At 38.8% G+C, this 23,115-nt stretch overlaps 1 protein-coding gene across 9 annotated transcripts in view; it reads left to right on the top strand.

The window, feature by feature from the left end:
- Nucleotides 1-22,818, top strand: part of elna (elastin a) — a 42,460-nt gene extending 19,642 nt beyond the window's left edge. Inside the window, exons 6-56 of one of the 9 annotated variants that reach the window (XM_063907168.1) lie at nucleotides 4,675-4,824; nucleotides 4,958-5,029; nucleotides 6,432-6,461; nucleotides 7,887-7,919; nucleotides 8,307-8,384; nucleotides 8,646-8,693; nucleotides 8,827-8,889; nucleotides 9,218-9,244; nucleotides 9,348-9,413; nucleotides 11,034-11,075; nucleotides 11,177-11,260; nucleotides 11,353-11,403; nucleotides 11,523-11,576; nucleotides 11,965-12,018; nucleotides 12,220-12,267; nucleotides 12,380-12,433; nucleotides 12,688-12,732; nucleotides 12,931-12,978; nucleotides 13,098-13,151; nucleotides 13,406-13,450; nucleotides 13,648-13,695; nucleotides 13,815-13,868; nucleotides 14,089-14,133; nucleotides 14,355-14,402; nucleotides 14,522-14,575; nucleotides 14,876-14,920; nucleotides 15,124-15,171; nucleotides 15,289-15,342; nucleotides 15,658-15,702; nucleotides 15,956-16,003; nucleotides 16,114-16,194; nucleotides 16,511-16,555; nucleotides 16,671-16,763; nucleotides 17,008-17,076; nucleotides 17,186-17,380; nucleotides 17,581-17,703; nucleotides 17,806-17,886; nucleotides 18,007-18,039; nucleotides 18,152-18,220; nucleotides 18,332-18,451; nucleotides 18,540-18,662; nucleotides 18,815-18,958; nucleotides 19,175-19,234; nucleotides 20,126-20,212; nucleotides 20,300-20,335; nucleotides 20,647-21,538; nucleotides 21,634-21,660; nucleotides 21,758-21,772; nucleotides 21,893-21,922; nucleotides 22,080-22,106; nucleotides 22,776-22,818. In XM_063907168.1, coding sequence (XP_063763238.1) covers nucleotides 4,675-4,824; nucleotides 4,958-5,029; nucleotides 6,432-6,461; nucleotides 7,887-7,919; nucleotides 8,307-8,384; nucleotides 8,646-8,693; nucleotides 8,827-8,889; nucleotides 9,218-9,244; nucleotides 9,348-9,413; nucleotides 11,034-11,075; nucleotides 11,177-11,260; nucleotides 11,353-11,403; nucleotides 11,523-11,576; nucleotides 11,965-12,018; nucleotides 12,220-12,267; nucleotides 12,380-12,433; nucleotides 12,688-12,732; nucleotides 12,931-12,978; nucleotides 13,098-13,151; nucleotides 13,406-13,450; nucleotides 13,648-13,695; nucleotides 13,815-13,868; nucleotides 14,089-14,133; nucleotides 14,355-14,402; nucleotides 14,522-14,575; nucleotides 14,876-14,920; nucleotides 15,124-15,171; nucleotides 15,289-15,342; nucleotides 15,658-15,702; nucleotides 15,956-16,003; nucleotides 16,114-16,194; nucleotides 16,511-16,555; nucleotides 16,671-16,763; nucleotides 17,008-17,076; nucleotides 17,186-17,380; nucleotides 17,581-17,703; nucleotides 17,806-17,886; nucleotides 18,007-18,039; nucleotides 18,152-18,220; nucleotides 18,332-18,451; nucleotides 18,540-18,662; nucleotides 18,815-18,958; nucleotides 19,175-19,234; nucleotides 20,126-20,212; nucleotides 20,300-20,335; nucleotides 20,647-20,777 — 3,125 coding nt within the window. In that variant the 3' untranslated portion in view covers nucleotides 20,778-21,538; nucleotides 21,634-21,660; nucleotides 21,758-21,772; ... (1 more) ...; nucleotides 22,080-22,106; nucleotides 22,776-22,818. Of the gene's footprint in view, nucleotides 1-4,674; nucleotides 4,825-4,957; nucleotides 5,030-6,431; nucleotides 6,462-7,886; nucleotides 7,920-8,306; nucleotides 8,385-8,645; nucleotides 8,694-8,826; nucleotides 8,890-9,217; nucleotides 9,245-9,347; nucleotides 9,414-11,033; nucleotides 11,076-11,176; nucleotides 11,261-11,352; nucleotides 11,404-11,522; nucleotides 11,577-11,964; nucleotides 12,019-12,219; nucleotides 12,268-12,379; nucleotides 12,434-12,687; nucleotides 12,733-12,930; nucleotides 12,979-13,097; nucleotides 13,152-13,405; nucleotides 13,451-13,647; nucleotides 13,696-13,814; nucleotides 13,869-14,088; nucleotides 14,134-14,354; nucleotides 14,403-14,521; nucleotides 14,576-14,875; nucleotides 14,921-15,123; nucleotides 15,172-15,288; nucleotides 15,343-15,657; nucleotides 15,703-15,955; nucleotides 16,004-16,113; nucleotides 16,195-16,507; nucleotides 16,556-16,670; nucleotides 16,764-17,007; nucleotides 17,077-17,185; nucleotides 17,381-17,580; nucleotides 17,704-17,805; nucleotides 17,887-18,006; nucleotides 18,040-18,151; nucleotides 18,221-18,331; nucleotides 18,452-18,539; nucleotides 18,663-18,814; nucleotides 18,959-19,174; nucleotides 19,235-20,125; nucleotides 20,213-20,299; nucleotides 20,336-20,646; nucleotides 21,539-21,633; nucleotides 21,661-21,757; nucleotides 21,773-21,892; nucleotides 21,923-22,079; nucleotides 22,107-22,775 lie in introns of all 9 variants that reach the window. The other 8 variants (XM_063907169.1, XM_063907167.1, XM_063907170.1 and 5 more) reach the window with 8 other exon arrangements.
- Nucleotides 22,819-23,115: the final 297 nt, after the last annotated feature.

Genomic DNA, 23,115 nt, shown 5'->3' with positions numbered 1-23,115 from the left:
CGTGTTTGTCTCTAGGAGCTCTGACAGTTGTGCACTTGGGGTCATCTGGCAAAGAGGGAGACTGAGGCTTTGGGACCTCTCATAGTGTCAATGACTCCATGGAAAAGGAAAGCGAAAACAATAAAAGGCTTGCCGCCAAAGTCTGCTGGCTCCACACCAGCCAGAGGTGAAGAGAGTTTGTTTGTAGTGGTGTGACTGTTTGAATACCTAATTAGTCCAACATGCGACCAGTCCGGCTTCTCGCAGTTGGTTCCTGTGACTGACAGTACAGAGAACCTGGAAGTGACAAGAAACAGGGGAGGTCAAAGGAGACGGAGGGGGAGAGGAAGCAAGAAGAGCTTTAGGGTGTCCACTTGTGTCACGCGATATGGAATCACTAGAGCACCTCACAGCATTGTGCTTTCATCCAGCTTGTTTTCCGTCAACTCAAAAGAATGTAATCTATCCAACCAACTTGGAGGTGGAACAGTGTGACAATTTGATACTGATACAAATTTGGTGTCATGACAGCGAGGGACATAATAATGGACTTTCTTTTAAAGTGAGAATTTATATCGGACCACAGCCGCAGATCGGAATCTCACAGTGGACTGCTTCTCAGGTGATCTCCAGAGAGCCTTTGACGATAAAGTTATCATGATGATTTTCTGTCAGATTTGGGAAAATTGCAGCATTAGCATTCCCTCTACTCTTTGTGTTCATGGTTTGACGTTTGTATCACTTCTGGTGTTTAGCTGAAGAATCGCAATTGATCATTTATGCCTGTCCTGCCAGACATCTTTCTCACCAACTATATTTTATATGTTTCAGGAAGACGTACAAGCAGTTTTTATGTCCTCTGGTTTTTCACTAAACAAAGATTTGTTCTTAGACCTTTAACCTGATCACATATGAGCTAAAACAAAGACTATGGTGAGAAACAAATCCCCCAAATTTCCTGGACCTTCCAGAGCTCAAGACCCCAAAATCGGTTCTGCGCGTCTGCTGTCAGTTACCGTGGACCTCTGCCATGGAATTCCTTGCTCTCTTAAATTAAACCCTTCACCAGGCCCAGCTGGTTCACAAAGTAGAGAGAAGGGGAAGAGGGGAGATGAAATGGAGAGAGTAAATCCATCTTTCAATTCTCCAGTCTGGCATCCTCTGCTTTCTGCCATTAACACTTCATGTCTGGTAGGTGCAACTCCTTATGTGACTTTTTGAGAGGAGAGAAAAGGACGCAAAAATAGGGAGAACAAAGTAAGAGAGAGGAACTAAGAGCTGAAGACAATGTTTTGATTAATGTTTCTTCTATTCCTCTGGTTCTGAAACACAGGATTACCTTACCTAACCCCAATGGAGCATGAGCAAAACATTGCCATTTTGAGATTGAAACCAGATATATCTGTGCTCACTGGCTCACATCCATCACTTGTACTAAACCCGAGTTCGACAACATGACCGGTGGCTGAAAGAACCAGCCATACTGTCTGGCCAGTTTTATTCCAGTGTCAGTCTTCAGTTTTAATACCAATGCACAAGAAATGCTACAACAGGAGGCAATGAATATGACAGCCTGTCTTTCATCACATTTTCATTCCTCTGAAAACAAGACTCCTTCTTTGTCAGAGAATTTTAGGACTTACTTGTGTACCCTCACTGAGGTCATACCCTAATCTGCCACCACAAATTAATCACCACTGTAGGATGATGCTAAATTATTCACTGATACATCATCCTAAATTTCACCTCAATAACCTTCAGGTGCACTGCACAGCTGGGAAAGCTAGCGGTCTTTTCTGAATGGAAACTGGCTAGTAAACCATGTGTCTGTCACCTTTTTTTCTAAGAAATTTGAATGGAGGAAACTATGATGTATTGCAGTACTGCATCACATACCTTCACATTTCCTTGGCCCTGAGTCCTCCCTCCTGTGTAGTCTTTGGTTTCTGTCCCCTCCATTTCAAATTCAGAGTATTGACCTTTTGAAGGATTCCTTTGTCCAAAGTCCAAAGACAGTTGGGGGTTTCAAATGGTCTCTGTGGCTTTTTACAATGCCTTGATGATCACAAAGAAAACAAGACACTACCTAAGTGAGCAGAAATCCTCCAGATTGTCAGCAATCAACGAAATACTGGGAGCAGGTCCAAAGAAACACGATGAATTGATTTCACGGCCATTGGTGCAAACTTTCAATGTGTGTGGCTCAAGAAAACAAACAACATTGGTGCAGAATTCCAATAATGTGTGATCTAAAACAGATCTATTTGTGTGAACTGACATGTTGTAACAATAGTAGTTTAACAAAAGAACAGAGAGCTCTGGTCCAAAAACTCTACCCTTGTTCTACCAAATATACAATCAGTAGTTGGATGCCAAAGTAACAGTGGTCCAGAATTTGTTAGCGTGTCCACCCACTTCCACCCTCATAATTCTCACTCTCCAGGGTAGTATTTGTTACTTTGGAGTGTATTATTTTCCCAGTGTTGTGTTGTCAGAACTACATACGATAAAGTTTCTCTTCTTTTCTTCCTTGTACAAACCTTATATCTGTCAAGGCCTGCACTCACGGTCACACACACGGACACACACCCTCTGAGGATGACTTCTGCGTGTCTTCAACTTTTCTCATGAACTCAAATCAAAGAGTTGAGTTCAACGTGGCAGGTGCTGGTCGACCCTGAGCGGGGCTGCCAGAGCCAGTTTCGGTGATGCACATGCTAGCACAGGTGGGCCAGATGATGGATGAATAACCAAAAAGTCTCCAAAGTCCGGCCTGTCTCTGCTCCCTCTGAAAGTATCGTTTTCCATTGACTTATATAATCTCTGTTGCGCAGACTATGCTGTATATATTCCAACACTCACAAACATAAACCCTTCACATTGGACATTCTGTAATCCAAAGGCCAAACCAGACTGAATAGTTTTAAAGAAATATCAAAAATGTTACAAAAATGTGACAGATCTTGTTACTATCTTGTTTTGTTTCCTTAACATTTTTTAGGCATGTGGAGCATACTGATAAAAAAAGATGGACAAATGAGATGGATTCCTTGTGTCAATGCAAGATGCACTGGATAAATGAAAGCCCGATATCAGACTGATTTATATAAGAATTGATTGCTGTTATTACCTTGAGGTGTGCCTTGGAATGGTTGAGCAATCGAGGCATATGGAGCTGAAAGCTTTGTAGGAGATGGATTATTGAAAGGATGCTTAGCTTAGTGTTTGGGCTCGCATCACATGCTTTATCTGGCAAGGCCGGTGCCCACATTTGTTTTGACTAAATCATGAAACTCCACACTTCCAACTTTATCTACGCGTCTTCCTGCACATTCCTGATCTTCGTCAGTATCATTACCTGCACCCTGCAGATTGCTGGACTCCGATCTTGCCCTTTAGTCTGACCCCCCCACTCCTCAACGCCTTGCTCAGCTTGTTTCCCATGCTTAGTTGCACTGACCCCAGATCTAGTTGGCTTTAACATTTATGAAAACAACTTCCTTGGTGGACTTGCTTGCTGGCAGCTTACAAATCAAGTCATCACTCCAACATGTTTATCTCTGATTTGGGAAAAGCAGTTCACAGCGTCTTTTAATACAACTCTGAGAAACACAATTTTGAGGAAAAATGTGGGGTCCCATATGTTAGCCCCAGAAAATATAAATAAATCAAAATGACAGTTATAAGGAAGAAGTTCAACTTTATGAATCTGAATTTGAATAATATCCCACTTTCACTCATTTTTTCCATGTACTGTTTATATTGTACATTGAAATATATGCATGAACATTAATATGTATGAGTTGACTTATAGTATTTGTTTTTGTCTTGGAATCACATATGTGTGACAAATCAACTCAGTTGTCTTTTATTTACAATTAGTTTTTCTATTTCACATCAGCCTCTTAACCCAAGCAGTGCAATAAGCCACCTATGAATGTTTCTAAGTATTCCCAATTTTTTTCTTCTAATAACAATTTTATATGTGCATGTTTTAAGATTTATGGCCACGATAAAAAACAATTGAGTTTGAAATTCAATATGAATAATGGTATCGTCTGTACATTTGGTTTCACTCTCTCGTCTGGGCTTTTCATTTTATGTTTATTTTTTTCCTATTCATGAGCAGGTGATGAGCACTTTATTTCATGTCCTTTCCCTCTTTCCAAACTTATTTCAACTTCTCTTTGTGCTCAATATTTTTGCTTTAGTCAGCAACAAGATACCAAAGCTGGGATATAACGTTAATTGTGTGTTAAGTCAGGCCAAAAAGCTTTAGCCGCCCAGAGATTAGTTTTAGGCTTTTGCTCTCAGAAAGAACAGACTGCTCCCTCCAGTGTTTAGATGACAGCATGACCAGATGATCAACCATTTTTCAAGTTTGGTTTATCATGCTTCTTACTCAGTGGGGGTCAACTCTTTCCCCGGTGCCTAAGGTGCAGTTCTTGTCTCAAAAAACATCAATGTTTTCAATCAAACCTAATCAAGCACACATGATGTTGTGTAATTTTTCATGTGCCTTCTTTTTTTTAACGCATTAGGAAGGAGAAATTACAGGTTCTGTAAAATGTCTTGATGAAAGATTGCGTGATGTTTTTTATTTAAGGGTAATTACTGCTGAATAAATCACGTTTCACTTATTATTGCTTTCATCTTTTGTTACAATATTTCTCACTTTATCATTTTCTTGCCAAGGTTATGGCAATCTAGGAGGCGGCGGTCTTGGAGGCGGTGGTCTTGGAGGCGGTGGTCTTGGAGGCGGTGGTCTAGGAGGCGGTGGTGGAGGTTATGGAGGTGGTCTAGGAGGCGGTGGTCTTGGAGGTGGTGGTGGGGGTTATGGAGGAGGTGAGTTCTTGTCATCGGGAATTAAAACTGAAATTGCTGGTGTGTGTAACATTTAGTTGAAAGAAGTTTGTAAGATTATAATCTCTTTATACCACCATAGGTTATGACACTCACCTTTGCCCTTTTCCTTTAGGTGGCTACGGTGGATATGGTGGAGGAACTGGGGGCTTTTTCCCTGGAACTGGACAGAAGGCTGGTAAAAGAGGTACAGCAGAGGGCAGAAACTGGGTCTGGGTAGATATTCTACATACATTTCCTATAAAGGGACCGGCTAATGGTACCTTGTTTATAGGTTAGTGTGCTATGTTTAACCAAATAATGGAAGCCTTTTCTTTAAAAATAAATGTCAGTCATATTGTCAAACTTTCAGAGTCTAATGAACTCTTTGAGACACAGGGTGACCTTTAAAGTGAGGTATCAACTACTCTATGGCACTCTGTTGTAGTTGTACATCAGTGAAATCGACTTTTCCAAAATAAAACTTCACCCCAAAAGTGCTGTATCCAGGTCTCATTTGATCTTTTGTTTACTCACTGCTGGCGGAGATCATGCATGTGTTTAGTGAACGTGTGACCTGATTAATGGCAACTGGATTATTCTGCAAGTGTTGTGTGAGAGTTTATAACCAAAGTTTTAGTATTGTTTCCTGTTTAAACACAGCCCTCATTTACCTAAATTCACCAAGAGTTGTTTTTTGGATCTACATCATCATGAAGAAATGCATGCAAAAAAGTTTTTTCAAGAATGTAAGGAAACAAGGGATGAGTAATTAATATAAAAAATATGACTTAAAGTTTATAACAGCTTTGAGTGTGTTTGACTTTGTTGCTTCAGCTGTATCATTTACTCAGAAATATTTTGAAGATATGAATTACACCTTAACAACAAGACACTTGGTTTATTTCTTATTATTTTAAACGTAAGATAGATTTGTATATCAATATTTACTCTAGGTTTGAAATTCTTTGTTTTTCCAACGTTTATCCTTCCATCAGACACAAAATATGACTCATAGTTTTTTTCTTGACTTTTAAACAGGCATCTTTCTAAAACAGTGTCAGCGCAGGAGGCTCAGTGACGGGAATGGAAACTGGGGGTCATCAAACACAATGATGTATTATTGTTTCTTTGGAAGCAGACACTGCTCCTATTCCACTCGCTGTTTTGAGATGTTTGTTTTGATGACTACATTGATAATATGTGGCTTTCCACTTTGTTTCAACCTTTCAGTTTCGCAAATTCAGTTCTCATGTCTCCTTTTTTGGCTTGAGCTAAAAGATCCTTGTGAAATGGAAATTGTGATCTCTTTAGAATTTATATTTTGAACCACAAAGATGATCTCTTCCTTATGTAGCATCAGTATAGGTATCATCCACATTAACTGTAATATTAAAGCTTTCGCTACTTTTCCACACAGCCTTTGTAATTTCTCAGGAAAGAAACTGCACAAATCTGTTTGGTTGACTCATTGCCACACATGAAAACATTTGCTGTTTTTGAGACTTAACATAAAAAGCCACAGATAATCTGATACTGTTCCTTGAGGGTTATAACCTAAATATTTTGTAGTGACGAATAACACTTACATTCTGGTGTCCTCCGCACAGGTGCAGGAGGCCCTCTGCTCCCACATGCAGGTAAGCTGATTGTTGGCCAGATGGCATATATTTCAATGACTACTGTTCAGCCATGAACTTTAACAGATCTGCATGCTTAAGTTGCCAATATGAATGTTTCACATTAATGGTAAGTCAACATGAAAAACAGTTTGGCAAACACTAGCAGATGTTTTTGTTGTACCTGCAAACCTAGGACTGTTTAAACTTCAACAAAGAGTGACCTTAAAGTCTGTGCTTTTTGTGTGTGCATACACAACGTGTTTGAAATTAGGGAGTCTGATTAAGCATGGCCCGTGGCGAAGAGCCTGCTATTAAGTATTGGTTGGCAATGACTAGAGTCAGTCTGTACTCTTTTCATGACACTCAAAATAACAATAATTCCTCCAAGTTCAAGAGCGCAGACAACACAAAACATTCCCTTTCCAAATGTTTCCTCATCAAATCTCACAGAACACATACTTAAGGCAGTGCGCAATGTCTGTCCTGCAACGTCCGGGGAGTTCAACATGAAAAATGTACCAAAATGTTTCAACAAACAAACCAATGTGTTTTATCCTGCTGCCAAACTCCCTTACGAGTTAAGTTGACGGCTCATTTCCTGCATGAGGGGATAGCCAAAGAAATGAGGCATTTGATGAGGCAAGGAAAATGCCAGGCATGCTGGCTGACTATACTGATTTCATTTAAACTCAGCCATGTTGCTTTTGATCATAGCATGATGGCAGGCTTGTACAGCCCGATTAGCCGCTCTCTACAGCAAAGTCCAGTCCTTCGATGGCTCCCTGCTGAAACGAAATAACCTGGCACAAGCAACCTGTTCATCCCTCTTCTCAGTATCACAGGGCCCTCCAGTGGCCATGGGTTGTAACAATACTGAGCACTTGTTTTGTACGGTTTTCTTGACTCTTATGTTCACAAAATGTTTTCAATGGCTATATAAATGGCAAACCTGGACATCTATATTAATATCCTCTTTCTACAATGGTGCTCAGTAAATTTTTACATTAACATTTACAAGTAGTACATTTACTATACTACTTTGTTGAAGTACAATTGTTACTTACTCAACTACAATTCATAGGCAAATATTTGACTCCGCTTATCTATTTGATGACTTTGCTTTAAAGAAATGTAATAAAAAATAATTATAATCAGTTACTTTAGGATTAACGTTATTATCCTTTGGAAAAAAATCTGTAAAAGCTAAACATTTACATAAAAGCTTTACCATTACCAGCTGCCTCATTAAAGAGATGATCACATTAAAACATCCATTATACAAATTACTCAAAAATGTTAGGTTTACTATTCTAAAACTGTCTGTTGTGCAAAACTAGTACTTTTGCGTTTGATACTTTAAATATATTTTGATTTCACAAGTAACGTCTGATTACTGAGCACTTGGTCCAATTTTGTGTGTTTATGTCTTTGTACTTTTCACAGGCACAGGAACTGGATCCGCAGTTCCTGTTGGAGGCAAGACATACACCTCATTATTTTTTATTACATGTTGCACTGTTGATGGTCATACTGTGATTTCTGCCTCCCACAGGGACTTATAAAACTATTCCCATTCCTTTTGAAAATGTAATGCTTTAGGAATTCTACAACACTGCAAACCTCAAATTGGCTCTTTGTCCGGATTTATTTCTCTGACCGGGAGCCACTTTGGGTGGCAAATATAGTATTTTTCCGTAATATAATAAAGAAACACTTTCACAGTTACTCATTATCAGTGTTGAGAGTCCTTGGGAGGCAGAAACCACAGGCAAAGTAGTTTGGACTTCCAGTTAAAGAAGATGATTTTGTTTTTCACCTCCTATATTATTTGTAAAATGTAGTAACTTTTAATCTTTTTTCCAGGACCTGTTATTCCTCAGACCGGCCTTCCAGGAGGGGGTGTTGGTGGTGGTCTTGGAAAGAAAGCTTCTAAAGTGCCAGGTTTGGGAGACTCAACGAAAAACTAAAAAGGCTGAAGTAGGCAGACAGGATGCAATTTAGTAGAAGGCAAATCCCTATCAAATATTTAGTTCATTCATATATTCATCATATGGGGAATATTTTGCTTAAAATATATGTGAAATGCACATGCTATTAAAGTATTTCAATTTCAAAATATATTAAATGAAGTAGATTAGTGTGCAAGACATTTTGGATTGTGGCTGCAGAAGAGCAATACTATCCTCTGATTGGCTGTGGCAGGTGTCGGAGTGCCGGGACTTTACCAAGGTGGACTGGTACCTGGACAAGGTTTGTTTCTTTCATTGATTTATCTCAGGCACTATTTGTCAACTTTTTCATCAAGTGATTGGGCAGCGTTTAAGCAAACAAGTACTGTACAGAGAAACATGTGTTGTCTTTGGTTTTCTCATTGCTACTTCAGGGTTTGGTGGACGTGGAGTTCTGCCGGGGGTGGCGACAGGAACTGACCTGAATCAAAAGTCTAGTAAGGGTTCACCCACGAGTGTTGGGTAATTTTTTGATCATTTAATGACCATCGCATGTCTGTTTGAAATGAAAAAAATCACAGGGAACAGCTGTAGCAGATAAAACAATAAAATAAACATTACAATACAATACTTCAATAGACAGTACAAAGGAGGCTGGCTGTCAAAATGATCATGGACTGCAGTTTACTGATTTATATTCAGCTAATATTTATTTTTAGGTCCAGTGTTTGTTTCATTGGTAAAACTTGTCTCATAATTACATTCCCATTATCATCTTCTTGTATCAGCGTGTCTGATTGGATTGTTTGATTGGTCTTGTTACAGATGGAGGAGGAGGACAAGTAGGACCAGGTAACTAGATTTATAACATGCTGTATTACAAACATACATTTACATTTTTGCTAGTATCATTTGTATTTGATCATCAATATTGTACATACGTATTCTGTCATAGGAGGTCGTGGCCCGATGCAGCCAGGACTTTTCCACGGATACCCCCTCAAATCACCCAAAGTGCAAGGTGAGATCTATAGGGGTCACTATTTGTCAAAGCAGATGGTTTTTCTTACATTTGGATTTTCTTCAAACCTTATATATACAGTATGCTATTCAAAACAAAAAAACATCTTTAAATATTTTGGCTGACTTTGAAAATTGCTGATTCATATAGGAATGAAGTTTGGCAGGGGCACAAAAAAAATCCAAATGACTGAAATGTACAAGAAATTGCCAAATAAGTCATTATTGGCCAATGGTAGTTGTGGATTTTCAACAGCTGTAACATAATCCGAATCAGCGATCTGACGAGCCTTGTTTTTTAGTTTGAAAAAAACCTCCTGAATAAAAGCAGGAAAGCTACACAAAACTGAATTTATACATAAAGACAGGGTGCGATTTGACAAAAAAACAGAGGGGGGGATGTTTTTTTTTATTTATTCATAGACAAGAACATTGGACTTTTAACTTGCATAACTAGGGAGAAAAAAACGCAAAAAGTAGACAGGCCCTTTTTTCGGGTCCGTGGATTAGTCCCCATCACAACATGGCAAAACTTTTAATAACCCATACATGGATTTCTATTCAACGTCACAAAAACATGCTTACGCACTAACAGGCAGAAAGCACCATAGAACAGCATCAATGCTCTCCATGAAAAGACCCTCCAATTAACTTAAATCAAACACTCAAAATAATTCACTAAATAGCACAACGTGCTGTCAACACTCAGGGACAGGTCTGGAAAACTAGACAAAGTAAACAGTCGGCTCTGGTGACAAATTTGTGGTGGCTTTTTTGTTTTTCCTATCGGGGCATTGTCTGCAGCATTTCGGCCCTCTTCTATCCACAATTCTGCAAATGGGTCCTGTAAAGTAAGATGATATGCTGCTCTGAACGCGTTTCATGTTTGGTTCAGCGCTGTTTTTCCTGCGAAGTTCCCGCACAAAAATGTTACAATGTTTTTGTGTTCGATGACGTTCAGAAATATGCACCGTCTGCCAGAAGGCTGCTGAATAGCCTACTCTGATGTAAAGACACTGAAGATCGTTAGATTTCAAGAGTTTAAGTAGGCTAGCAGTTAAGTTGCATTCATCGCTATCAAGGGGGGGAAATCCTTGTCCCCACCGGAGATAAAAATAATTTAGCAGAGGTAGGGATAGGAAAACCAGAGGGGGGGAAATCCTCACCATCCCCCCCTACAAATCGCACCCTGCATAAAGATCTGTTAGGATATCTAAAGAAAGTGGTATACTGCACATCTATTTGTATACGAGGTAAACTTTTTTGCCATAGCTTACAGATTGGGTATTATTATGGACTATGTGATAGAGGCAAAACAAGCTACACAAGTTTAGCAGACAGGAGGAGGGTGGATAATCATGTTTCACTGTCATCTATAAATGTCATGGTGCAGGCCAGCCTTGATTAAGAGAACACATTAGTGAATAACACAATTCATCCCGAGAGGCTACAGGAATACACAACACAGAAAAAGGAGGCTTACCAAAAGCAGCTGCTACCTAAAACACTTACCAGCACAATTCTAACTCAGCAATGCATTACATGAGATAACTCATACATTTTACTTCTACCTGGACGAGTGCTGTTATGAGAAAAGTGGTTTTTTTTCTTCTCCCGTCAGGTGGCTATGGGACAAAACCTGGAGGTGGCAAACTACCTTTAGGTAAAACAAGTTTCTTCATTTTAACAATTTCTTTGCAAACATTTCGCACAGCATTGGCATCTGTTCTGTGATGAGTGATGTTTCACATTACAATGTTTCAGGTTACGGCTATGGAAATGGCGGTGCTGGACTTCCTGGAGGACAGGTTGGTCCTGGGTCGAGGCCTGGATATCCTGTTGGAACTGGTGTGTTTTTACTAGTGAACTGTCAAAATATTTGTTGTAAAACTAAAGAAAAGTCCTACAAAAATAAATGTATTTTGGGTTTTTTTCTGCAGGAGTTGGGCCCGGTGGCATCTCCCTTGCTCAGGCTAAAGCTGCCAAATATGGTAGCGTACCTGATTTATTTCCTGCAGTGCCTTTGTACCAAGAAAAGACAATACAATTTGTGAAACATCAGTAAAGAAACACATGTGTATCTTACTAAAGTTTGTTATTTCTTCTTCAGGTGTTGGCAATGTTGGTGGTGCTGGTGGTCTGTATCCAGGGCAGGTGCCAGGAGGTAGAGTATCATGGTGCCATAATTACACCATGCCTTAAAAGTATAATACAAATCTGTCAGATGTTGGAAAAAAACACTTCCTCCTATATTTGATGGTAAAGTGGAGATAATTATGGAGAAAAAAAGGAAAGAGACGCCAGTAATTTGACCGCAGTCTTCAGCTATAATAGAACGAAAGAAAAAACCCAAGAATGCTGAATGCGTTTTCTCTTTCTGCTGCAGTGGGGACCGGTGGCATCTCACCTGTTCAGACTATAATTGCCAGATGTGATAGCCTACCACATTTATTATGTGCAATGCTTTTATTCTAAGAACACACGATACAATTTGGAAACATCAGTAAAGAAACACATGTGTACTTTACTAAAGTTTGTGATTTCTCCTTCAGGTGTTGGCAATGTTGGCGGAGCTGGTGGTCAGTATCCAGGACAGGTGCCAGGAGGTACGGTATCATGGTACCACTTTCACACCATGCCTTAAAAGTTGAATTCACATCTATTGGATATTTTGACTATATTTGATGTTTAAGTGGAGATAATAATAGAAAAAAGGAAAGGGACACGAGACATGACCGCTGCCTCCAGCTTTACTAGAACAATAGCAAAGACCAAAGAAAGCTGAGTGTATTTTTCTTCTGCTGCAGTCGGGACCGGTCTCATCTCACCTGCTCAGGCTAAAGCTGCCAAATATGGTAGCTACCACATTTATAAGCAGCAATGTTTTTGTACCAAGAAAACACAATACAATTGTGAAACAGGAAGAAATGCATGTACTGTACTAACAGTTTGAGATTTCTTCTTCAGGTGTTGGAAATGTTGGTGGAACTGGTGGTCTGTATCCAGGGCAGGTGCCAGGAGGTAGAGTATAGAGGGAAAAATAAACAACTAAATGTGTGTTGTCATGTTTACTCCCTCTTGACTTAAATGTTTATTCCACATCCGAAAAACAGTTTTGTTTAATGTTGGATTTTTTTTTTTCATATTTGATATTTAACAGAGGGGAATAATCATGGAAAAAAGTGAAAGAGAGGCCAGACATTTGACAATACAATGTGTGAAACATTAGTGAGGAAATGCATGTGTATCGCACTAAAGGTTGATTTCTCGTTCAGGTGTTGGCAATGTTGGTGGTCAGTATCCAGGGCAGGTGCCAGGAGGTAGGGTGTCATGGTACCACTTTCACACCATGCCTTAAAAGTTGAATTCACATCTATTGGATATTTTGCCTATATTTGATGTTTAAGTGGAGATAATTATAGAAAAAAAAGGAAAGCGACACGAGACATGACCGCTGCCTCCAGCTTTACTAGAACAATAGCAAAAACGCTGACATGTCTTTTTGTTTTCTACTGCAGTCGGGACCGGTGGCATCTCACCTGCTCAGGCTAAAGCAGCCAAATATGGTAGCTACCACATTTATTACCACCAATGTTTTTTTACCAAGAAAACACAATACAATTTGTGAAACATCAGTGAAGAAATGCATGTGTACTGTACTAAAGTTTTGTTATTTCTTCTTCAGGTGTAGGAAATGTTGGTGGAGCTGGTGGTCTGTATCCAGGACAGGTGCCAGGAGGTAGAGTATAGAGGGAAAAATAAACAACTAAATGTGTGTTGTCATGTTTACTCCCTCTTGACTTAAATGTTTATTCCACATCCGAAAAAACAGTTTTGTTTAATGTTGGATTTTTTTTTTCATATTTGATATTTAACAGAGGGGAATAATCATGGAAAAAAGTGAAAGAGAGGCCAGACATTTGACAATACAATGTGTGAAACATTAGTGAGGAAATGCATGTGTATCGCACTAAAGTTTGATTTCTCGTTCAGGTGTTGGCAATGTTGGTGGTCAGTATCCAGGGCAGGTGCCAGGAGGTAGGGTGTCATGGTACCACTTTCACACCATGCCTTAAAAGTTGAATTCACATCTATTGGATATTTTGCCTATATTTGATGTTTAAGTGGAGATAATTATAGAAAAAAAGGAAAGCGACACGAGACATGACCGCTGCCTCCAGCTTTACTAGAACAATAGCAAAAACGCTGACATGTCTTTTTGTTTTCTACTGCAGTCGGGACCGGTGGCATCTCACCTGCTCAGGCTAAAGCTGCCAAATATGGTAGCTACCACATTTATTACCATCAATGTTTTTTTACCAAGAAAACACAATACAATTTGTGAAACATCAGTGAAGAAATGCATGTGTACTTTACTAAAGTTTTGTTATTTCTTCTTCAGGTATAGGAAATGTTGGTGGAGCTGGTGGTCTGTATCCAGGGCAGGTGCCAGGAGGTAGAGTATAGAGGGAGAAAAAACCAACTTAAAGTGTGTCGTCATGTTTACTCCCTCATGTCTTAAACGTTTATTCCACACCTGAAACTGTTTTGTTTAATGTTGGGATTATTTTTCATATTTGTGGGTTAAGAGGGGAATAGTTATGGAAAAAAGGAAAAAGAGAGGCCAGACATTTGACACATGTGTATCCCACTAAAGGTTGTTATTTCTTCTGCAGGTGTTGGCGGTGCTGGTGTTCTGTATCCAGGGCAGGTGCCAGGAGGTAAGATATCATGGTGCAGTTATTACACCCTCATGCCTTTTAAAGGTTTAATCCACATCTATTAGATATTTGAGAAAAATGTCTGCCTTTATTTGATGGTTAAGTGGAGATAATTATAGAAGAAACGGAAAGGGAGACCAGACATTTGACCCAGCCTTCAGCTTTACTAGAACAATAGAGAGGACCAAAGAATGCTGAATGTATTTTATTTCTTTTTGCAGTGGGGACAGGTAATATCTCCCCTGCTCAGGCTAAAGCTGCCAAATATGGTAGTTATATATGCTTCCATTTCCTTTTCCATTTTTTTCCTAAGAAAAACACAATAAAATGTGTGAAACATCTGTAAAGAAACACATGTGTATCTCACTGTTTGATATTTGTTCTTCAGGTGTTGGCAATGTTGGTGGTGCTGGTGGTGTGTATCCAGGGCGGTTGCCAGGAGGTAGAGTATCATGATGCCATTTTCACACCCTCATGCCTTAAAAGTTTAATTCACATCAATTTGATATTTGAGAAAAAAGTCTGCCTGTATTTAATGGTTGAGTATAGATAATTATAGGAAAAAACGACAACAATAGAGAGGATTTTCTTTCTTTCTTAAGCAGTGGGGACCAGTAGCATCTCAACTGCTCATGTTAGAGCTGCCAAATATAGTAGTTATATGATTTATTACAAGCAATGCTTGTGTACCAAGAAAACACGCATACGTGTATCTTATTAAAGTTTGATATTTTTTCTTCAGGTGGTGGCGGTGCTGGTGTTCCTTATACAGGGCAGCTGCCAGGAGGTACGTGATACTTTTATTACAGTCTCATTCTTTAAAAGTTGAATTCATATCTATTAGATATTTGAGAAAACAGTCAGCCTATTTTTGATGGTTAAGTGGAGATAATTATAGAAAAAAAGGAAAGGTAAACAGGAAATTAGACCGCAGCCTTCAGCTTTACCAGAGAACCAAAGAATGCTGAATGTATTTTCATTTTTTTGCAGTGGGGACTGGTAATATCTCCCCTGCTCAGGCTAAAGCTGCCAAATATGGTAGTTATATATGCTTCCATTTCTTCTTCCCTTTTTTTGATAAGAAAAACACAATACAATGTGTGAAATATCAGTAAAGACACACGTTTATCTCACTGTTTGATATTTGTTCTTCAGGTGTTGGCAATGTTGGCGGTGCTGGTCTTCCGTACACAGGGCAGGTGCCAGGAGGTAGAGTATCATGGTACCATTTTCACACCCTCAAAGTTTAATCCATTGGATGTTTGAGAAAAAAATGTCTGCTTATATTTAGTGGTTAGGTGGAGATAATCATATTTAAAAACAGAACAAGAGGAAGAATCCATATTTTGTTTTTTCTGTAGCAGTGGGGCCTGGTATCATCTCACCTTCTCACACTGCCAAATATAGTAGTCATCTGATTTATTACAAGCAATGCTTTTGTACCAAGAAAACACAATACAATTCCGGAAACATCAGTAAAGAAACACATTTGTATCTTACTAAAGTTTTTGATTTATTTTTCAGGTGTTGGCGGTGCTGGTGTTCTGTATCCAGGGCAGGGGCCAGGAGGTAGGGTATCAAGGAAATAAAACTAGAAAATAAAATGTCTCTTTTTCACACCCTCATGAGATACAACCTTAATCCACACCCGAAAACAGTATTTTTGGATGTTGGAAAAATATAATTCTGCCTAAAGCTGATGTTTAAAATGAGACCATTTTGGAGGAAAGGGACACCAGGCCTTTGACCACAGCCCTCAGCTTTACTAGAACAATGGAGAAGATGAGAGAATTCTGAATGTATTTTTTTTCTTTTACCCTAGCGGGGACCGGTGGCATCTCACCTGCTCAGGCTAAAGCTGCCAAATATGGTAGCTACCACATTATTGCCTATAATGCTTTTTCTAACAAAAAGAAAACATTACATTATGGGTTAAACATCAGTGCAGAACATATTTGTCATTTGTGATCTCTGCTCCAGGTTTGGGTGCAGTTGGCGGTGTTGGGGGTGTTGGAGGTGTTGCTGGCACTGGTGGACTGTATCCACGTCAACTGCCAGGAGGTAAGAAACCTTACGAAAGACCAATTTTAAAGCCATGTAAAGAGCTTCTCAGCTGTTGGGCAGCGGTAACCAAGTGAAAAAATATTTATGCTTCGTCCCATTCAAATGAATCAGCTCAAAAAATGAATCGCTTTAGAAAAGCCATAGCGAACTTTAAAAAGAGGGAGGGTAGAAAAGTTACCAAACTTAGCTGTGAGCGAACAAAAAGAAAAGCCACACTGCTGGAGAAAAATAACAACATGGCATACATCTTCACTATTGTTAAGACTCACCGCTTCAATGGTTGAATCTTTCTTCTTCCTTTCTTTCGAAGTAGGTTCTGGAGGTATCTCACCGGCTCAGGCTAAAGCTGCTAAATATGGTAGCCTAACACATTTATTACCTACAATGCTTTTCTATCAAACTAAATATATAGTTGTGTTACATGATTAAAGAACATAGTTGGATCATACCAGAGTCTGTGCTCTTTGCTGCAGGTTTGGGTGTGGCAGGTGGTGTTGGTGGTGGAGGTGTTGGTGGTGGAGGTGTTGGTGGCACTGGTGGACAGTATCCAGGGCAGGTGCCAGGAGGTATGATCTAGCAAAAGACATAAAAAGCTGAACTGAAAATGTACAGCCGTCATTCTTATAACTGAAAAGTGAATAGCATTGTTCTTTTGTTTTTTTCTACTAACTTATTTAAAAGAAATGCTGTTATATGCTTCCATTTATGTTTCCATTATATATCCACCAGTCTAAGTAACTTATAAACATATCTTCATAACTTAACCTTGAATTCAATAAGAGCATCTTGATTAATGCCGGCTCCAAATAGGATCAGGACTACCAGGAGGTGCACCAGTGTTCGGGGGATATTCAGCAGCAGCCAAAGCAGCTAAATATGGTATAGTGTATAAATCAAATTGTAAAATGTATTTTTTGTCTTTGTGTATTTTGTGTTTTCACAAGTACAAGTATTGGGTATCATGAGTTTTTGCCCCTGCACACTACAGGACAAGGAGGAGCAGGAAGACAATTAGGGACCACAGGAATTGGAGGACAAGGTGGACAATTAGGGACCGGTGGACTTGGAGGACAAGGTGGACAATTAGGAACCGGAGGACTTGGAGGACAAGGTGGACAATTAGGGACTGGAGGACTGGGAGGACAAGGAGGATATTCTGCTGCTGCCAAAGCTGCTAAATATGGTATGTTTCACTAACAAAAAAAGATCTTGATCTCAATGATAACATGATTAATTAAGGGTAATGTATATACAGTACTACATAGATGGAGAAGCTGTGTTGCCGTGACTTTGAAAGCACTTAGATAGTTAATTAAATTGGCTTATAATTTACTGCATTAAACCATACCACCATTCATATGGAAATACATTTGTCTTTGACAGGAGTAGGCAGACTAGGAACAGGAGGCCAACAAGCAGGAGGAGTAGGAACAGGCGGACTAGGTGGAGGAGGAGTAGGAGGAACGGGAGGACACTCTTTAGCTGCTGCTAAAGCTGCAAAATATGGTAACCCAGTTTCAAAATAAATTGCTAACCAGAACTATAGATCTTGCAAGTAGTAATTTAAAGTGAGTGGGCATGACTAAATTATCTGTCTTTGGCATCAAGGTCTAGGCGGTGCAGGGGTTGTTCCAAGTGGTGGTGCTGGTGGAGTCCCTGGACGAGTCCCATTTTTACCAGGATATGGCTGTAAGCTCGCCCCTCTATCTACAGTACATGATAAGGAATGTGTTATTACTGACCAAAAAGGTTCTAATCCTAAAATCACGTCTCTTCTTCTCACCCTCTTCTGGGCATGCTGTGTTGCAGCTTTGGCGGCTGGTGCTAAACCTCCTAAATATGGTGAGAGCGGATATTACCCATTTTACGTAGTGTCATGGTTATCATTTCAGATCATTTCTGTTCTTTTTTATATTTAGTCCTAACATTGTAAGAAAAATTGATTCTTTGTCAGGAGCAGGCCAAGGAGGCGTAGTTCCAGGTGGAGCAGGACAGCAACTTCCTGGTGTCGGTGGCTATGGTTGTAAGTTGTTAAAAATAAGCATAGGCAGAGTGGTTCTGTTGTAACATTTCTGATAATTCAATATGATGCAATGACTTTTCAGTAACAAACATAATGGTGCCCCCCTGACAGGGTATGGTCCTGGAGGAGCTGTGCAAGGGATTGTACCAGGAGCAGGAGGAGTACCAGCAGGTACCGGTTATTTACCAGGAGGTGGACAATACTCTGCTGCTGCAAAAGCTGCTAAATATGGTAAATGTAGAAATGCTACACAATCAGAGACATTTTCATGTAAATTACCTCATTCCTATTGGAAATAAATAATTTTCAAATGGAACAGGAGTTGCAGGAGGCGCTGGAACAGGGATTGTACCAGGACTGGGAGGAACAGGAGCAGTTCCTGGCGCTGTACCAGGACTAGGAGGTGGACAATACTTTGCTGCTGCGAAAGCTGCTAAATACGGTACACAAATATCCCATATTCAGAGGCATACACTCACGTGTTGACTTAAAGGAAGTGTGCAGTCTTCAATAATTATTTTTGTCTTAATCTACTTGTTATTACATTTTACTAACCAAACTAATCATGCGAGCTGCTTCATTTGCCTTAATTAGGAGTTCCCGGAGCAGGGATTGTACCAGGAGCAGGAGGAGTACCAGGAGCAGGAGGAGTACCAGGAGTAGGAGGAGTACCAGCAGGTCCCGGTTATTTCCCAGGAGGTGGACAATACTCTGCTGCTGCAAAAGCTGCTAAATACGGTAAAATAAATAGCTACACAGTCACCAATCATTGAGCTGTGTATGAATGTATTCCAATAGAACCTTCAATGTTATACATTTATGTATATTTGTAATTTATTCTACTTTTTATTAGATTATATTAATTGGTGCAAAAAATATATATATATTCACACTTGTTCATTTGTTGTGTATAATCGGATTGAAATGAAGATGATCTCTTTTTCCCCTATTCAGGTCTGACAGGAACAGCTGGAGCAGGGTTAGGAACAGGAGTACAGGGAGTGGCAGGAGGAGGTGGGGCATGTACATTTATTGTAAAGACAGTAGTGCTGCTATTTGTCATCTTACAACATGACAACATTTGTGTCACTATTCAGATTTTGATGATATTATAGACTTTGACTATTGAGTTGTCATGCGGAATATCCAGGCGGTGTGAAAGCACAAAATCATGTTAAGGAGCGTCTGGAAACTCTTTCAGTCATTTTGTCCAGTTATACTAATTAAAACGTCCTATTTCCTAAAATCATCTGTTCGACAAACTCTTCCACATGTCCAGGATTAGAGGTTGGAGAATAAGTATAAACAGGGGGGAAAGCTGTGTTCAATTAACTACAAGAACCCCTCAAGTATAGTGGATTAACTTTCTAAATTAACTTCACATGAATGAACTAAACAAAGAGGACCAGGAAACACAATAGCTGACAATTAACTTCATTATAAAACTTACAAAATTGCCTTAAATTACCCTATTTGGTTTTATAGAAAGTACATTCCTTTGACAGGTAAAGGTAGCATTTCTCTTCTGCGTGTTACTTTGTTCATCACAAACAATAAATGTGTACCTTAAAGGTAACAAATAACTTTATCACATTAAACACCATTTTTGGGGGGGAGACAGTAAAAGGCTCCTATCTAGACTTACTATTTATCAGTGTTATTTGGTCACATTGAGATAAATGCATTATAGAGGAACCAAAAGCAAATTCAGATCTTCCTATTACTGTCTCTTCATCAAAACAATGACCACGATCGAGTCTTTAGACAAGGAGAAATCAGATACACTATTAGCCACTATTGTTAGCATTTCAGTTGGAGACAAACTCGCACAATAGCTTTTTGTTTTCTTTCTTAGCATTCAGATAACGGTGGCATGTATTTTTTAACCTTGTGTGCTTCTTGCAGGAGGTGTCTCTGGGTTTGGTGTTGGTGTGACACCAGCTACTCCAGAAGTCAGGGTTGGCACAAATGGTTCTGCTTTTGGAGTGCCAGGTGAAGGAGAAAATAGTGACTCATATTTCTTAGATTTGACTTTATAAATGTTTTGTATTATGAATCATGTTTTTATTGATCTTATAGCAACGGATACAAGTGCTTCTGGAACTGTTAAACCAGGTACAGTGAAATGCTATTACTCTGCATGTAGTAGGATTTTAAACGTATACACATAGATGTGGAAAGGGAAGCTCCATTTCCGCTTACAGTATATACTGTGCCATCATTTACTAAATCATAATTTTTTTCATCCATTTCTTGCCCACACATGTTCTTTGTATTGCTAGTGCTAGCAGCCATTGACCATCTCGGGCTTACAGCGTCCCAGCTGTGGCAGTATTGTTCTCTCCCTCACAGCCTCTGCCTCTTTTAGCCTCTCTAACTCTGCGCTTTTTTAATGGTTGAAACTTTGACATGTGGTCTTTTGGCAGAGCCCACGCCTACTGTCGCAGAGGTCCCGCAGCCCAGTAAGACTTGCTGTTTGCATGAAACCTCTGGCTCTAAAATAAAATCTGTGGTATTTATATTGAATTCATTCATTTTTCTCTCTGATGAAGAATAGGACAGTCCAATAATAATAATAATTATTATTATAATAATAATGAATATCTTAATTACACACTTCAGAATCTTTAGTTTTGCAGGTCAATGTTTTAATCAGCATCCAGATTTACAATCTTTATGATTACATAATCAAATCTCAAGAGCACAATATTTTAAGTGTAGCCACATCACCATTTAAACCTGTTGGTGTATTTGGTTAATGTACATTTCCCATCCTGTGGGACGAATAAAGGTAATCTGAATTGGTTTCCCAGCAACCTCCACTGCCATATTTTATTCTCACTCACATGAATTTATTATAATGAGGAATACACTCATAATTTATAAGGACAGAAATGACAGTACAGGACTATGATGTACTGCTGAAAGAGAGGTACATTTCGTGTGTTTGTTGTCTGCCGCTCTCAAACTATTATCTCAGTTGTGGTCCCATGTTGTCCTTTATTTTCAACAGTACTTATTTTGTGCAATCTTGCCTTCTTTACTAACACAATCACTGTTTTTTTTGCTTGATTGACACAATTTTCCAACGTTAAATACATGTTTTACATTATTTCTAAATGAGGTCTCGCTCCTATCATTCCTGTATATTTCTCCCTACTAGTTTTAGTTACTTTTATATGTCATTGTTATAAATGTAACCAAACGAAACTGACAGGATTATTGAAATGTTGTATGATAAAAGACAATTTGACTCATTTTCTTTTTCTTCTATTTGTTAAACTTCCTACTCTCATGGTGGCTGTGTGAAAACAGGCGGTGGGTTCAAAATAATTGCATATTTTTAATTCACTATAGAATCTGTTGTATGTTTAATCTTGTTTTAATGGAATTTTATTCCTGATGTTTTACAGTTTCTGGTGCCATCCTTCAGCCCAGTGGTGAGTTGTTCTGCATACAACATTGTTTTTTCAAAATGAATTGTAAATACAAACATTAGATAGTTAACATGTTCACTTTTTTGGTTTTATTTCACAGCTGGCACAAGTGTTGGTATGTCAAGATTCTCTCATATTGAAAATATACCAAAAGATATGCAACAATCTATCTTTTTCCGCAGCTTTCATTCAGACATTAGATTTTTGACTCCACCTTTTTGTATTTGTGTCACAGGTGGAGCAGGTGTTGCAGTACCCTCTGGTGGTAGGAGACTTATGCCTTTCCTTTTGCACAGAGCCATTCATTGTTTTACATTATCATGTGGGATTTGTATGAAATATAGATTTTTGTGAGAGATTGCTCTCCTTCTTTCTGTAAACATGCGTATCATTCACTAACCGTAACTCTGCTTGTGTTTTAGTTGGTCCTACTGGCCAAGGCCAGCCTGGTAAGTAAACAGCCTGTGTTTGTGTCTGAGATTGACTGAAATGTAAAAAATATAAGAGTTAGGTCACGATATGATACCACGCCTACCTCAAAGTTTACCTCATACTTCAACAACATCTGAATTATTGAACCTAATCACATATTTAAACAAATCAATTATTATGTTAAACATCTTAGTAAAAATCTTTCTTTTAATAGCAATGAAAGTCATTCAGCTACATTTGAGTCTTAGCAATATCATACAGTAACCAAACCGTTCTTTAGTATTACAACTCTATGAACAATATTTGAAGTTGTATTTTTGATGCTTTATATATTTATTTCCCTGTTGGCTTTTTAAACCAAAGCTCAGCTTTCTGTTAATAGTTTGGATAGGCTAATTGTTTTGTGTTGCAATGTATTCATTACTTAACATATTTTGTGATATAAAATGTAAGAAGTTAACGTATTAATCTCTTTTCTCCTTTAAGGCTTAACCGGACTCTTTTTAAAACTCAGGATTTAAAATCTAATTGATCTAATTGTTATTATCAACCCTCAAGCTGTATTTTGAAACTTCATGTGATACATCCGTGTGGCCACATGATGGAGACAGATGTAACAGCCCTGTCTGTCATTTGTCTGTGATGTCTTCAGTGAATTTATTCATTTTAAGCGCTGCTGTTTTCAGGTGTTGGTGTTGGCACAGGTGGCAAAGCACCTAAACCGTTCCTACCAGGTAAATATGGCTAATAAATAATTCATCAGAATTTATATTGCAACATAGCTGCTTTTCTCATTTTGCCTGCTTTATAATCAACAATTGTTCATATACTGTAAGTAGATCCTGACTATGTGGTATTACCATACACATGAATGCCTCTACTGTATGTAGCTGCAACAAAATAAAAGCACATTTGTTTGATTGAAGATTATCTGCATTATCGTTAAATATTACATACCTTATTACGAGTGTTAGCGATAATGTTGTTATTTAAGAATGAAAACTGCCCAATAATATTATCAATACA

The sequence above is a fragment of the Eleginops maclovinus genome, chromosome 18 (assembly GCF_036324505.1).
Source record: "Eleginops maclovinus isolate JMC-PN-2008 ecotype Puerto Natales chromosome 18, JC_Emac_rtc_rv5, whole genome shotgun sequence".
Lineage (NCBI taxonomy): Eukaryota > Metazoa > Chordata > Actinopteri > Perciformes > Eleginopidae > Eleginops > Eleginops maclovinus.
The sequence above is the reverse complement of the archived record's forward strand: the minus strand, read 5'-3'. Positions and strand labels throughout refer to the sequence as shown.